General features: G+C 44.4%; 1 protein-coding gene across 9 annotated transcripts in view; it reads right to left on the bottom strand.

Moving 5' to 3' along the window:
• Window positions 1-313: 313 nt before the first annotated feature.
• The window catches only part of TANC2 (tetratricopeptide repeat, ankyrin repeat and coiled-coil containing 2), a 388,431-nt gene continuing 373,227 nt past the window's right edge, over window positions 314-15,517 (bottom strand). For 5 of the 9 annotated variants that reach the window (XM_046676045.1, XM_046676044.1, XM_046676050.1 and 2 more), the window contains 7 exons: window positions 12,509-12,684; window positions 12,063-12,195; window positions 11,470-11,499; window positions 10,543-10,634; window positions 8,452-8,598; window positions 5,911-6,011; window positions 314-4,323 (listed from right to left, as the gene is read on the bottom strand). In XM_046676045.1, the coding sequence (XP_046532001.1) occupies window positions 2,364-4,323; window positions 5,911-6,011; window positions 8,452-8,598; window positions 10,543-10,634; window positions 11,470-11,499; window positions 12,063-12,195; window positions 12,509-12,684 (2,639 nt within the window). In that variant the 3' untranslated portion in view covers window positions 314-2,363. The remainder of the gene's footprint in view (window positions 4,324-5,910; window positions 6,012-8,451; window positions 8,599-10,542; window positions 10,635-11,469; window positions 11,500-12,062; window positions 12,196-12,508; window positions 12,685-15,517) is intronic. The other 4 variants (XM_046676049.1, XM_046676053.1, XM_046676046.1 and 1 more) reach the window with 3 other exon arrangements.

Genomic DNA, 15,517 nt, shown 5'->3' with positions numbered 1-15,517 from the left:
AGAAATTTTTCAAAATGTAGCAGCAGCTCCTCAGTGAGAGGTGGTTAAGAGGGGATAAGATGGGGGCCAGCCCCGCGGCTGAGTGGTTAAGTTCGCGTGCTCCACTTCTGTGGCCCAGGGTTCGCTGGTTCGGATCCTGGGCGCAGACCTAGCACTGCTCATCAAGCCATGCTGTGGCGGCGTCCCACATAGAGGAACTCGAATGACTTACAACTAGGATATACTGCTATGTCCTGGGGCTTTGGGGAGAAAAACAAAAAGAGGAAGATTGGCAACAGATGTTAGCTCAGGGTCAATCTTCCTCACCAAAAAAAAGGAAAAGAAAAAAAAGGGGATAAGATACAAAGAGCTCAACAGGGCTGAGACCTGGACAGAAAGAGCTGAGAGGCTGCTGGGCTCCTGGCTGTAGGCTGATGCTAGAGCTGTACATTCCATCTTCCTGTTGAGACAAAGAGAGAGGAAAGAAGAGAAGAGACACCAATGTCCACCCTGGTCTAGTTGAGTAGGAGATAGTCCTTAAGCATCAGAGAGAGTGGCAAGAGTCTGGGTCTTGAGTTAGCACAGCTGTTTGCTTCTAGCACAGAGAGACAGATCCTGGCCCATTTCAGGCTTGGGGTCCCTCTATTTGGCAAGATCTAAATTAGTAATGTTTCTGATCTTAGTTTCATGCTCCCCATTGTTGTAAATATACTTTCAGAAGATACTATTATAAGCAGGTCTGGTCACATATGGATTTTTATTCAGGAAAGTGCCCTTCCTGTAAGTCCTTTACTAACAAGAGCAGAATGATTCCTAATAACAAATAACTAATTCTCTTTTGTTTAGTTTTAGTTGTTTAGTTTGTTAAATTTTGAGAGCTGATGTGGTCAGTACCAGGCCTGTGCTAAGGCTTTGGTTTCCGTGTTCTTGCTGTCCATCTCATGCTGGCCTCAGTCACTCAAAGGACAGGTTAGCAAATGACCTCAGGACATAGATGTGTGGAGGGTGACCGGATCAGAACACTTGCTGTCTATCTCATGTGCCCCCACCCACGGCTGAAGAGGTCTTTTTTACCCTGAAATATTTTGTTGTGTCTGGTTTTCAAATATCACTCCACAAACACTCCTACCTAGAAAGATAAAAGAAGAAACAATTCTTGTAATAATAGATAATGAAACTATAGATCTCGAAATGGAATAGACAACACCTGGCACGGAATGCAATGGCCCTGGGTGCAAACCCTGGGAATAAGTCTTACAGTTCCATGAGAATTCAGTTTGCTTCTCAAAGAACCAGTTTCTTCACTATACCACCCTGATTTAAAAAAAGAGGGCCAGTAGAACAAAATCTGGCTTTTAGGCAAAGATCTAACTAACAGGATTATTGCATCAGTCAACCTTCAGGAAGAGTTTGCTTTTGGTGGAACACGATGCTCAGTGACGTATCAGGACCTAAAAAGTAGATTCTTCCAAGACAGACTTTTTACAGCCTTTCACTGAGAATCCACAACAGTTTTTCTTTCTCTCTCTCTCTTTCTATATATTTATTTCCCACCCAGCCATGGAAAATCAGTAGCTTTTAATGATTAATTTGGTTAAAAATCTAAAGAATAACTCTCAGTGAATTATTTAAAAATATCCATGATTCTCATCCAATTTCCTTGGCTGACTGAAATATTTAAAGGGCTGCTTGTTTTCTAAATGTTCCTAAAATGCCTTTTGGGAAATCAATGTAGTAATATTTCAAATAATTATATTGTTTTTTTCCTTCCAATTTAACAGACTTATTTCTTCTCTTCCTCCTTGATCCTTTTACCATCACAGGAAGACCAGCAATAATTTAAATGAACATTCTAGACCTGATGACTGCAGGGAGCTGGCGGTCCAGGGGAGGAGACCATGGCACAAGAATGCACTGGGGGCTGGCTATTTGGATAACACTCGTTAAGAATGCAAAGGCAAAGGGGCGTTATACTCTTTCTAAAGTTCCTAGAAGAAAACGAACAAGAACATCTTACTTTTGTAAAAAAGGAGAGACATTTACACAACAAGAACATCAGTGAAAGCGATTGTCTCCTGGAAAAAGCTGACCAGTGTGTCTGATCTCCCTGGGTTAAAGCACATGGCACAACAATCTCCTCGTTGGCATCTGAAGGAGGGAGAGAGCATGTGGCTGGGGCACAGACAAGAAAACTGAAGTCCTGGCTCACTGGAGGCCAGCTTCCCAGTCGGCTGCATGCAAAGGATTTCAGCATGTGGGCTGCCACCTCTGAACACCACACAGAAACTACATGAGAAATTAAGCCAGAGAACTACCTCAAATGTGGAAACCAAGCCTGAAAATGTGCAGTGAAAACATTTGGGTCTCACTCCAACAAACGTCTTTTAAACATTAGACTCCACAAATGGTCTCTTTGGTTTGATAGGGGATGTCTGCCCTTGTCGAGAGTCCCGGGACAACTGCCTGTACAGATTGTCCTGGTATGCCTGAGCCACAGGGAGGGTCCGAGCCACCTTCACGTCGGGATATGAGGAGGCCTGGCTGACTCTCTCCAAGAGGTCTCCACGGGACCCATTAGCCAGCATCCCATGTGGGCTGTAATAATCGTCCTCCAGCAAATGGCCATTCTGTGCATTGTTGGTTTTGTTATAAAAGGCAATGTTGCTGATGGATGATGGTGGACTGAAGGACTCAGGCTGAGGCAGGTTGCCTGGAGATGTGGGACTGAGAACGGTATCCACTGATGACACTGCCCAGGTCCGATTTTGCTGGTGAAGGTGGGGGTACTGTTGAGTCCGGGCTGTTTTATCTATGATCCCCATGAATGGTGTGGTCCTGGATCGGGTGGGCTCACTGGGGTAACCTCCCTGAGTGGGAGACACTGGTGACAGCTCATCACATGACCTATCATAAGCAGGTTTTAGTGGGATCTCCATTTGCTGAATCGAGGAAGATGGCCGGAAGGTAGGAGTTAGGTTGGAGGCAGATGAGATACTATTGCTAGATGGAGAGAAGCGAAGGCCTACGCTTTGGGAGTGCAGCAGTGGCCTGGGAGTTGGTGGGTGAGGTTTGATTTCATTAGGGTTGACACTAATAGGTCTTCTGATTAAATGTGACACATCAGGGGAACCTAGCTGGCTAGAGGAACGCTCCAGATCTAGTTTTGAGTGACAGACTGGGTAATAGGATGCGGACTGGCTACGTCCAATCTGTGGTGTCTGGCTGTATCTTACACCACCTCGATAGGCTGACGAAGGTCGCTGTGGAAGGTCTTCTTTGGTCAACCCTCCATGCTGACAGATGGCACCTGCACTTAGGCTGGCCTGGACATGCTGCACAGGTCTGCCATCCCCTACAATCCCCCCAATTGACCCTTGATAAACCAACCGGCTCTGAGTCACTCCTATGTCCCCTTGTGAAGACTGGTATTTACTAGCCATTGAATGGGCTACTTGGCCATAGGCCCCTGTGGAGATGACAGTGCTTGAATGAACTGCTGAGCTGGGCTGGTTGCTTCTCACAATCTGCGCCTTGGCAGGCTGCAGCCTGAGCCCTTGCTGGGGAACTGCCACAGGAAGCTGAGGCATCTGGTAGGGTCGCTGGGCCATTTTGGATAATGGAGATTTTGGTCTGCCAGGAAGCTGACTAACATTTGTTTCTTGCTGATAGCGTACAGGTGAACCAGATTGGGATCTGTAGACATTCATGCTTTCAGCTGGAGGGCTGGCCCGATACTGAGGGCCTCTACGGAGAGGGGAAGGGGGAGGGCTTGGGTACTCTTTGCCCTGCCCTCCCACAGGAGGGGGGCTGAAGCGGTAAGATCCACCCTGATGAGCGGGGGAAGTGTGTGGTGGGCTAGGTCTGTAATGAGAGTTCTGGTGAGTTGGAGAAAGAGCAGGTGAGGTGGACTGATAGCCCTGTCTAGTGGGAGAACCTACAGAACTACTGGACCGGAAGTCAAAAACTTGATGAGAGCCTAGAGGTGAGCTAGAGATGTAGGCTGAGTCACGATGGGCTGGAGAAGAGGGTGGGCTCTGGATTATTGGGAGCCCCTGACTGGGCCGAGCCTCCGTCTGGAGGCCAACGGAAACATTTTCAACATCCTGTTCCAGGTACTCCTCCTCAAATATATCTTGAACAGAGTATATATCTTCATGCTGAGGTTCAGGTTCTGTTTCTTCTGGTAATTGCTCCTGAGGCTGCTGCTGTGGTGGCTGCTGCTGCTGCTGCTGCATCTGTCTACACTCTTCCTCCACTCTCATCAGAAGTCTCTGGATCTCACGGTTGTTTGGACATAGCTTGATGGCCTCGTTCAGGTCCTCTAAGGCTGCTGCAAACTGTCTGCTTGACAAAATGTAAACACAGGAACTGGAATTATTCTGAATCAACAGGAATCACCAAGAGTTGAGAACATGGGCACTATTTCAGAGAACTGTGGCAGCATCTGTGGGAGTCTGGGGGGTTTTGGTTTCATTTGATTTGTAAGGAAGGAAATAGGTAGGCTGTCATTCTAGAAGAGTCTAGAATGATTCCCTAGCCCATTCAGCCTCCATCTTCCTTCTGGCCTCTCTGGGATTAGTGGAGAAATGTCTCCATTTTGTCAGTCCAGCCAGGCCCTTCAGGAAGATTCTCTTAGTGCCCAAATGCACACCAGGCAGTATGAGGTTGGGTGGGGTTGTCATTTACAGGGTCACTGTCAATTAGCTTAAGAACAAAACTGTAACTACAATATTTAAAAATCTTGCTGATCCAGCAGAATTTTTTCTTTATATTCTTGATATTTTGGCTCCAATTTTCAGGCCTGTTCCATCCTAGGCAAGAGCCCTGTCCTCTGCCCTCTCTACCCCTCGCCCCACAGCCCTGTTGCTCCTCCATTCCACTACATCAAAGCTCAGCAGGTAGTAGGCTTGCTGACTAGGCATCTCAGATTCTAATTTACAAATGAAGACATGAACTGTCAGAGGTATTCCCATTCTCTCTATTAATGTTGCCCAGAAAAGGGGCACTTGGCCTTGTAGGGAAGGAATAATCCAGGGGTAAAGAGAACTTGATAGTCAAGCTTCTATAAGAACTTTGGTACCCCAGCTAGTTCAGACTAATACGACTAACCCCATCATCACTAGACTCAATCTTGGTTTGATTTTCAGGACCATATGCCCCCTGGTCACAGGAGTGAACCTGAAGCAGTTCTTTCCCATGCAGAGCTTGGGAGAAGGGTGGGGTGCTGGGCAGGAGGCATCAAGGACAGTGGCAAGTTATCCAAAGATCACTGGTGGCAGGTTCTAGGTCTTTCTGGAGCGTCTCCTGCCCATTGGCCAAACCACAGCAGATGGGCAGGAGGGATGGAGTTTCTCCTGGGCCCGCTCAATCCTGGCAGCAGCACCTCCTGTTTCCATGAGGGTGTGGTATGGTGTTGGGAGGAAGTTTAGGTGAGAAGGAGGTTTGATGCCACCAGATTGGAGGAGACCCTAGAAGGAAGACTAAATAATCCAGGGATTCCCCCAAAGGCGTATAGGAAAAGAGGAGCCCGTGATGTAAGTGACCCATCCTACTATTCCCTCTAAAAGGGTCGGGAGGATGTTTTGTTAAGTGACCTCCTCTTAAGCCACTGGTGTCTCTTTATGTTACCTACTTTGGGGGTTAAAAAGTGACTGAGATATGGCAGAAGTTTCTTGGAAGAAGGTGCCATTCTCCAACAATGAAAAGACAGTTTTCTCACAAAGTCAAATTGTCTAGATCTCCATTGCCCCGCAGATTTGCCGATCTTAAGCTGAGTACTGTGCTATGCAAACCATCCCCAAAGCTTGGCCCTAAGAGTCCTTAGGGATAGACATATTTGGGTACAAATGCCCCAGGATGGCCTACATTGCCTTGGCCAGATTTTCAGAAAAGAGACCTCTTGCTTTTCACCCTCTCTCTCTCTCTCCTCACCTGCTGCTGCGTTTTGCCCTTGCTCTTGCATAGTAAGCTTCATAAGATTTCGGTTTCAGCTCCAGGGCCTTAGTAGCAAATTCCTCCGCCATTCCAAAATCCTGTCATTACAATAGGTGTGCAAATGAGTCATTGAAGAGATATGAAAAATAGACAACTTGGGAATAAAACAGATATATGTACATTTCTTTGACATTTATGGATGGAACCCTTGGGATTCTTGACATGCCTGGCATGGCTCTAGCCATGTGGCCCAGACAGAAAGTTCCTTCTGCCTTTGCCCTGTGTGGCCCTACAACCATTCATGGGAATTTATCTGCCCAGAAGTATTAAAATACTTTTGATTTTCCCTCTTTCTGCCTGTCTAACAAAGTTATTTCTAGCCCAGAAGCCAAATGTTAACGCAATGAAGCTCTTGAAGTTGGAAACCTGAACTCCTGTTACACACATGTGTATGAGGCAAACACACACATCTGCTGTACCCATTATTCCTTGGCTTTCTAAGGAATGAATGAAATCCATGAGGATGGGGTTTGTGTAAAGGAGAACTGACTGACTCTGGAGACAGATGGAGTAGGGACGTCAGACAGACATGGGTTCAACTCTAGGGTCTGCTTCATAATCACTCAGGGGCGTGTTCTATGTTTTCTCATCCATACCTACTTCACAGGTAGGATCAAGAGAGCAATAAAGCATCTGAAAGCCCCATACACAGTTCCTGGCACATAGTAGATACTCAATAAACGGTAGTTTCCTTCCTATTTCACAGAGGCTTCTCTGGCCTGTTCCTTCTCTTAACTGGTTCCTTACTTAGGAAACATTTAAAATAAAAATAAATAAATAAAACAAGAGAGAACCCTGGCTGTGACTGGGGTCTGTGCTGTCACCTCATCTCTTGATCACTGAGGCTCCCTGGAGGAACATGGTCTCATCTGTCCCCATTCTGAGAACCCCTGGGAACAGGGATCAGGAGAACAAAGCCATAGTTTTTAAGACACCCTTACATACTAAACTAAAAAGGAAGGGTTTTCTGATCCTTTAATGCCACACGAAGTCATAGTACAGCACAGCAGCCTCTGGTTACACTTGTGATTCCTAAGGCAGAAAAGAGGCCTTAGGCAGAACAAAGGTCTTGGAGCACAGGTATAAATGAAAAAAAAAATTAATGGGCAATTTTCTCCTGAAGAAGACAGACTTCAAGTGCTTAGTACTTCAAAGGAGGTGATGAACTGTTTCTGAACAAATGTGGAGCTAGAGAGAAAGCAGTCTATCCTATAGGCTCATCTTCTATCTCTACTGGGTTTCCAACCTTACCCTTTAATTTTTTCTTTTGGGATAATCATTATTTCTGGGAAGTTTAGAATATTTTTAAGAAGTGGATTATTTGCTAGGCAAAAAAGAAGCCAGCAGGTTGACAGCAGCTCCTGAACTTTTTGTCTTATTCTCACTAGCTGGTGTTAAAGGAGGCCTGTGGTGCTGTTTATTCTGTTTCAAGTAAGCACCTCACTGCCTTCCCCTAAGGCATTCCCTTCTCATGGGAAACTCTACCACACCCTCACTCTCCTTAACACCCGCAGTAACTCTGCCTCTTAGGGCCATAACTGTGTCCTCCAAGGTACCTAAGTCTACATCAGGGCTCTTTTCATTGTCAGGTTTTAGATGGATGATATGAAGGTCATATACACAAATAATCTTTCTGGAATTGACAGCAGATCTCGTGCCACTGAGGCAGAAATCTCACTTCTGTACAGCTGAGTTCTTTATTGATCTCATTCCTTTTTGGCTTGGATTATATCTATCTCCTGAGGAACTGTGAGACCTCAGGCCGGTGGATGTCAGAGATTCCTGAAATGATCTTAGCTATTCCCAGTATCTGAGATAAGAGTCCTTGGCCCAGGAGTGTCTGCATGTCAAGGTTGCTGAGGGCATCAGAGACTGAATCTGCAAGGCAGGCAAGAAGGACCAAGGACTACTTGGGAGATACAAAAGGACCAGGAAGAATTCTAAGATTCCCTCTGCGACAAGAAGAGACATGGCATGCTTTAACAAAAAGATGAGGAAAGAAGTGAAAAGTTCAAGATTAGCCTTAGAAATTATACCTTGAAGTCCATGGTCCTGAGCCCTCTTTCCAGCCCTTCCTTAAAGGACTAGGGGGTCTACCAGAAAGGAAGGGAATAACTAAAATTCATATCTAATTGCAGCTGGAATTCTAATGACAACTGCTCTCACATTTCCCCGAAGACCAGAAAACTGACTTCGGGGTAGGGGAGGATGATAATGGCATTCCAATCACTTTCAGTGGGAATCATGAAAATTCAGAAAGCTACAAAGTACCCACAGCATTAACTTTTTTTACAGTTTGAGACAAGGATTGTACTTAGACTTGATTTCTTTCAAATTGCAAATGTCAGTGCTCTGTGAAGGACAACCAAGTTCCAAATGGGGCAGAGGAGGATTTCAGGGGCCTGGTGAAAGCTAGTGAGTGACATGAACTGTCAACTTCTAGGATTGCAGAAAGGAGTTGGGATGAGAGGGACTTACGTTCATTTTCCTGCGGCACCGTGAGAGGTTGAGGAGAAGAGACACCTTTAGCTCCCGGAAGGTTTTCAAGTCCTCACCAAACCCTTCTCTAGGGAATTTCTTCAGAGCATACTGGTAGCGCTGGGCCGCTTCCTTTACTTTACCTTTCTGATGGGAGTACAAGATGGCAAAACACACAGTTGGTCTGCTGAGCAGCTGAGGAAGTCTGTTCCCACTCCCTTCCTCCTCTCAGTTACTACTAAGGGCTAGCTCTCCCAAACACCAGCCTAAGGAGTAGGTCTGGCTCTGACGGTGAGAGCAGAAGGGTCCAGTCTTTTCCACAGGAACCTCACCGGGCAGGAAGGCAATGTTGCAGGGGATACCCAAGATACAACCCAGAGAAACAAAGCCTTGGCATGTGAAAGGCCCAGGACGCCAGTGTCCCAACTGGATTCCCGAAGGACTGACCTTGCTGATTTCAAAGGAGCTTTTTCCAGACCTGATTTCCCTGGCACACGTAGTATTTCCTAGCCCCAAACACTCCAAAGTTATTGCTACGGCCTTAATTTTGGCTTGTCTGGAAAACTCTTCCTGTTTGACATTCCACCTTGTCAGTCTTCTAGAAGAGGCCATTTTCTTTCCCACAAAAAAATGTGAGTGCTAAAACAATCTACCTATTGCTTCCCTAATCTCATGGCATAAAGTAAAATCAATCAGTTTTCTTCCTGTTTTTGGAAAAGGCCTGGGGTAGGGTGGTAGCAGAGGAGTGAAGTTTAGAATTTGTGATTCCATCTGACTATGTAGGAGGGATTTCCCAAGATGAAGTAAATCTATGACCAACCTAGGGACCTGGTCACAGGGACCTTGAACTTTTCTTACACTTTCTATCTGAAAATCTATAAGCTGAGCTCAGAATGATGCAGAAGGTAGTATCTCTCATTCCTTTAGCTGATCTGTATCCTCTCCATACCTTCTGTAGAGCGGCAACTCCACTAAGGAGCCCCATCTTTATTTTCTCTTTAGCATCTTTCATTAAGGAGAGATTTGGAGTCTTCCAAGGTAGAATTCTGGGTGGGAAGAGGAGTAGCTCTGCTTATTCTCATTAGGAGGTAGGACTCCCTGTCTTGGAATATCAGAAATTATGTTATAATCAGGGCTTAGATTCTTGAGAGCAATGCTATTCTCAAGTTCATATATATGACAGCTAGAGTCACGAGGCCCTTCTTTGAAGTCATGTGAAATCGTGGTTAGGTCAGCACTCAAGCTTCCTAGAAGCCTAAGAGTCCTAGATTATCACAACTCTCGCTCAGAGTTCTCAGGAAATACAACTCTGCTCCTAGGAACTCTGTATACTCCTTACAGAAGGGGGGAATAATGTGATTCACAAACATTTCCTCATCTTTGGGCCTGGGGATGTCTCAGTGACACCCACTGCCAAAAGCTGTGTTGGATTTGTATTTAGTTTTAGGAGAAGAAGATTCAGCTAATCTTAGAGGGTAACTGACATGGAATGTTCTTAAGGGACTTCCCATAGGTCATGGGAGTTTGTGTTAGGGTATGGAGCCTCCAGCTTGAACTGTGAGTACAAAAAAAACTCCATACTTTTTCAGGTTGCTGTCATTCACTGAATGACTTCAAGCAAATCTTATAATTGTTATTTGTCTCGGTTTCCTTATCTTACTCAGAGACGCTGATAAACTATTATTACTACAGACTTTTTGATTTGTGTATATATTAAATAAGAAAGCTAAGATCAAGGCCTCTTTTGCATCTACTGGAATCCCTATCTGTACCACATAATTTTACTTTTACTTGTCCCATGAATTTCTCACCTAGCAGATTCCAAGTAGAATCTATGTAACTGCCTATTAATGATCAGGTAAAACTAGGTCTTTAGGTTGATCAGCTGTACACATGAGTAGGCTACTCTTTCTCCCTTGTTGAGAAGGCAAAAACCCAGGATTCATTTATGCATCCATCATTGAGGGATGGCATTCTCTCTTTTTAAAGGGCCTCTAGAACCAAGGATGAGAACGTCAAGACTTGGTAGACTCTACATGTAGAAAACAGTCAGTGGCTATTTTTAGGAACTTTGTTCTCCTCTCCTCTCACCTTGTAAAACATGTCCCCCTCTTCCATCAGCTTGCTCAAGAGGATGATCATGATGTCTGGTTTGGAGGTGGCCATCGCCCATGTGGCTGGACCTGTAGTGTACAGGATGCATGATGGGTAAAAAACTCATACAATGTAAGGGTGGTAGGAAGCTAGGTGAAAAAAACATCCTGGGGGAATTTCTGCTGAGAGAACAACTTGCTCCACAACAATTTCCTCATCTTTTAGACCTGGGAGTATCTTAAGGACTCCCACTGCCAAGAAGCTGCATTGGATTTGTATTCACCTTAAAATAAGAATATCTGAACTGTCTGAGCTTGCACACAGAAGGGCAGCAAAGTCTGCATGTTGTATTTTGGCAGGCAATGGCTTAGTTTGGAGTTATTTTAAATAAGGAAATTGGGAGAAATGGTTTACATTAAATGTCACCATACGATTTAAAAAAATCTAAAAAGGGTAATTTATTTTAGAATTTGGGACTGAAAACGCACAGCTGTTTAGTCTCTTAATTTTTAAATATGTACTTTGCAGAAGGGAAATCATTAAAGACTCCAAAGGCTCCTTTAATTTCTAAGTATCGAATAGGACTCCCTGGGATTTGCTTTGAACCAGGAGCACAGTTCCAATGACAAACAGACGTGAAACAAGCCAACATCATTGAGGACTACTTTACCCACAAAGAGAAAGAAAAGGTTAAATTGATTAGTTTACAGATGCCTGAATTATTTACCAACTAAGCTTTTCAGGGTTAGTTATCAAAAGTTCAAGTTATTCTCTACAACAGTCGTTAAAACAAATCTTCTTTTAAGGTGAAGTAAATTAAAAGATTAGAGGTGTAGGGAACTCATGCAGGCTAAATCAAAGAGGAGAAGGCAAAGCTGACCAAGCTATCAGACCACGCCTGATGCTGACAGCGGTGAAATATACCTCGTGGGCGACTCGGTAACGTCTGACAACCTTCAAAGAAAGGAGAAAACAAAAAGTTGTAGGAGAGGAAAAAAAAAATGGATGAAGGTGAAAAAAAAAAAAAAAAAAAAAAGAAGGAAAAAGCAGCAGTGAGAGGCAGGCAGCAAAAAGCCAGCATATCAGCCAACCCTTGTCTACCGGTCTGTGGGATGGGGGAGCAGATGGGACAGCAGCAGCAGGGGCTTGAGAGTCTGAAGCACATACAGAGCAAGGGAAAGCAAAGGCTCATGGCAGTGCAGGGATCCAGGATGCTCATAGGGTGGGCCTGGTACAGAGGCATTAGCACTAAGATGTACTTAAGGTCACAGCAGCCTCCTGGCTAAGGCTACTGGGGCATGGCAGCTAACTATGTGATTTTGGACACAAGGTATTGTAGACCGTGGCTCAGATGGTACTTTCTCTGGGCCAAGAGCCTTTCTGTTTACTTGGACAATAACTGGGCCAGGGCAGAGGGGAAACTATATACACACACACCAAACACCCCAGGCAGTCAGACCACTGGACCAGTCTGGCCCCTGGGCACAGATGGCCAGCACCTTTTTCCTTTCTCCTACCTATCTTGGCTCCTTTCTTCAGAAGAGTGACAACAACAGAAGTGTTCCGGCACCCCACTGCCCTATCCAAAGGGCGCATTCCACTGTAGTCAACATGCTCAATCATGGCCCCATGATCCACCAGGAACTGGACCTAGGACATACATCAAGCAGAGCAGTTAACACAAGTACAATGGCCCAGCACTTCTCCACTGAGGGCTCTGGCTGCTGCCTGACCTTTATTCAACTGCTGGTCTGAACCAGGCTGCGTAGCCATGGTATTTCAGGCCATGTCTATATTTTTGGTCTTCAATAGTGTTTTGAATATTCCTGCCTTTAGCAAGTATAGATCCGAGAACTTTATATCATGAATAATCAACATGTTATTCAACCCTCAATCCCAGAGAACATTACGGATGGAGAACCTTCCCTATCCCTACCATGAGGGTTGGTTTAAAGGCACTCACCACCTCAGCATCACCATAGAAAGCTGCCAGATCCAGTGGGGTGCGGCCATTCTTGTCGGCATGGTCTGTGGCAGCTCCGTTATCCACTAGAGAACGAACTACTGAAAGATGACCCTTCAAACAAGCCCAGCTGAGGGCTGTCAATCCTTCTTTGTCCATTAGAGCAATGGAGGCACCTAGAAGAGCAAGTATAACACAGGGCTGAGGAAACATGAAAACCAGGAAAATTGGGGCTGGCCCCTGGCCAAGTGGTTAAGTTTGTGCACTCTGCTTTGGCGGCCCAGGGTTCATCAGTTTGGATCCTGGGCGCAGACCTACACACTGCTCATCAAGCTATGCTGTGGCGGCATTCCACATAGAGGAACTAGAATGACTTACAACTAGGATATACAACTATGTACTGGGGCTTTGGGGAGAAAAAAAAAAGAGGAAGATTGGCAACAGATGTTAGCTCAGGGTCAATCTTCCTCACCAAAAAAGCACATCTTTAAAGAGGCTAAAAAATCTTTGGGAAAAAAAAGCACGTCAGAATTGTATTAAGCATTAAAAAAAAAACCATGAAAATTCACAACAGGAAGGAAGGCTGGTACTTAAGGTGGACACTCTGCTGAAGCACAGCTTTTGTCTCTGGTATGTGAGTTATGTTTCAAAAAAACTGCTAAAAAAATGGATCCTACAAGCTATCACTAGAAGAGAGTCCAGTTGTTTTACTGGGTATTCCAGGTCATGCACAATCTATCCCCAAGCTTACTCTCTATCTTTAAGTTTCATTACTCCACTATGAGAATCCTCTACTTTGGCCAAATGGATGTGCTCATTGCCTCCAGAAGCTCCCATAAATATTCCCGTATCCCCATTTTTGGTTGTGTTGTTTCCATGTGTGGAATACCTTTTCTTTCCCCACGACTTGCCTCATTTCTACCCATTCTCTAAAACTATCTCAAATTCCCCTGGTCTCCACGAAGCTTCTCCCGGTTCACTACTAGTTCATCTTCAATCTGCTTAACATGTGTCACCTTATTCTGTTATTAATCTTTTGTATGAATCTTACTTGCATGTAATAAACTCTCAATGAATGTTTTCTGAACTCAGTGAAAGTCTTCCATTTATAATAGTATAAATTCCTTGAGAGATTCTTATAAAATAGGAGCTCAGCACATGTTTATCATTGATTATAGTACCAGGCCACTTTCTCCCTCCCTAGAATGTGAGGGAAAAGGACTCATGGGAAGAGACTGAGCCCAGGCCACAAAGGAGAGTGGAGTTTACAGCTACTGCACCTGGATTGGGGCCTATTACTTCTCATTTATTCTCCTGCAATGGCTTCTAATTGATCCTCCTGGTCCTCTATAATTCCTTCATCAAATCTACTATTCACACTACCGCCAGAGTGATTTTTTCTTCTAAAGCACAACTCTGGCATCAATTCTCTTTTTAAAAATGTTGAAAGACTCCCATTACCTTCAGAATTTAAACTCTTTTAATCTGTTCCATTTCAACTTTTTTCTACATACATTTCCAACTTTATTTCCCAGCAGTCCTCACGTATACTTCACTAGACAACTCACATATTTCTCCAAACCTGTTGTGTACTGTTCCTCCTCCTTGACCTTTCATTTACATTATTTTCCCTCCCTAAATATAGAACATTTCTCTTATTCAAATTTCAAAGTATGTCCTATTCTAACTCAAAAACCTTTATCAGAGCACTTAGGATTCTCTGCTTTTTAAGGTAGTTATTTACCTTTGTTTCATCCCTTCCCTGTCAGATTATAGACCCTTTAAGGGCACAGATTATAGCGTTTCATTTAAAAAAGAAATTACTCCCAGTTCCTAGCATAGAGTTCTGAAAATAATGTAGGCTAAGTAAATGCCTGTAGAATTTGTTGACTTAGCGATTTAATTGTGAAAAAAATGAAATAATACAAAGACCAGAATGTCTGCAGTGGTAAGGGAGAACAAAATTCTGGCCTCTGTGCCTGATGAGCTTCTACTGGCATGTGGCAGACACTCTGCAGCTATCTAAAGGTTATCAGTGGCTGAAGAGGTCCTGCCTTTTCCAGGGACTCCAGTTGTTCTGGGACATTTAACCCCTGCCATATCTTATCTCAAGAATCTAGGCACAACCTCTTTTCTCCCCCAACCCCCTTCTAGCAGACATGAGAATAGATATCATGAAACTAGACTCGTTTGGTGGCTCGTATTGGGGAAGCAAGAACCACTCTGCACACCAGGAGAGCAGGTCTCTGATTCCGACCCACCCTTCTGAGTCTGATACAAATCTTATGAGTTGTGGAAACAAATCTTCTTTGGAGGATATGGCTAAAGATCCAGTAAGTCTCTAACCTGCAGTTTGAAATCTCAGAAGAAACCTCATCTTCTTCCTAACTCAATTACTCTTAGCTACTCTGGCCTGGGCATGATTCTTCAGGAGGCTGGTTTCCTTGAAGTGTATGTGCTTGTGGATATAATTACAGACACACCTTATTTTGCTTTGCTTTATTGTGCTTCACAGGTACTAAGTTGTTTTACAAGATCCTTCACCAGCAAAAAGATTATGACTTGCTGAAGGCTCAGATGATGGTTAGCATTTTTTAAGCAATAAAATATATATACATATTTTTTGAGGAAGATTAGCCCTGAGCTAACATCCACTGTCAATCCTCCTCTTTTTGCTGAGGAAGATTAGCCCTGCGCTAACATCTGTGCCCATCGTCCTCTATTTTATATGTGGGATGCCTACCACAGCATGGCTTGATAAGCAGTGTGTAGGTCTGCACCAGGGATTCGAACTGGTGAAGGCCAGGTTGACGAAGCGGAGTGTGAGAATTTAACCACTACACCGCTGGGCTTGCCCCATCAACAAAATATTTTTTTTAAAAGATTTTATTTTTTCCTTTTTCTCCCCAAAGCCCCCCAGCACATAGTTGTATATTCTTCATTGTGGGTCCTTCTAATTGTGGCATGTAGAACGCTGCCTCAGCGTGGCTTGATGAGCAGTGCCATGTC

The sequence above is a fragment of the Equus quagga genome, chromosome 11 (genome assembly GCF_021613505.1).
Source record: "Equus quagga isolate Etosha38 chromosome 11, UCLA_HA_Equagga_1.0, whole genome shotgun sequence".
NCBI classification, from domain to species: domain Eukaryota; kingdom Metazoa; phylum Chordata; class Mammalia; order Perissodactyla; family Equidae; genus Equus; species Equus quagga.
This window is presented reverse-complemented; position numbering and strand designations above follow the sequence as displayed.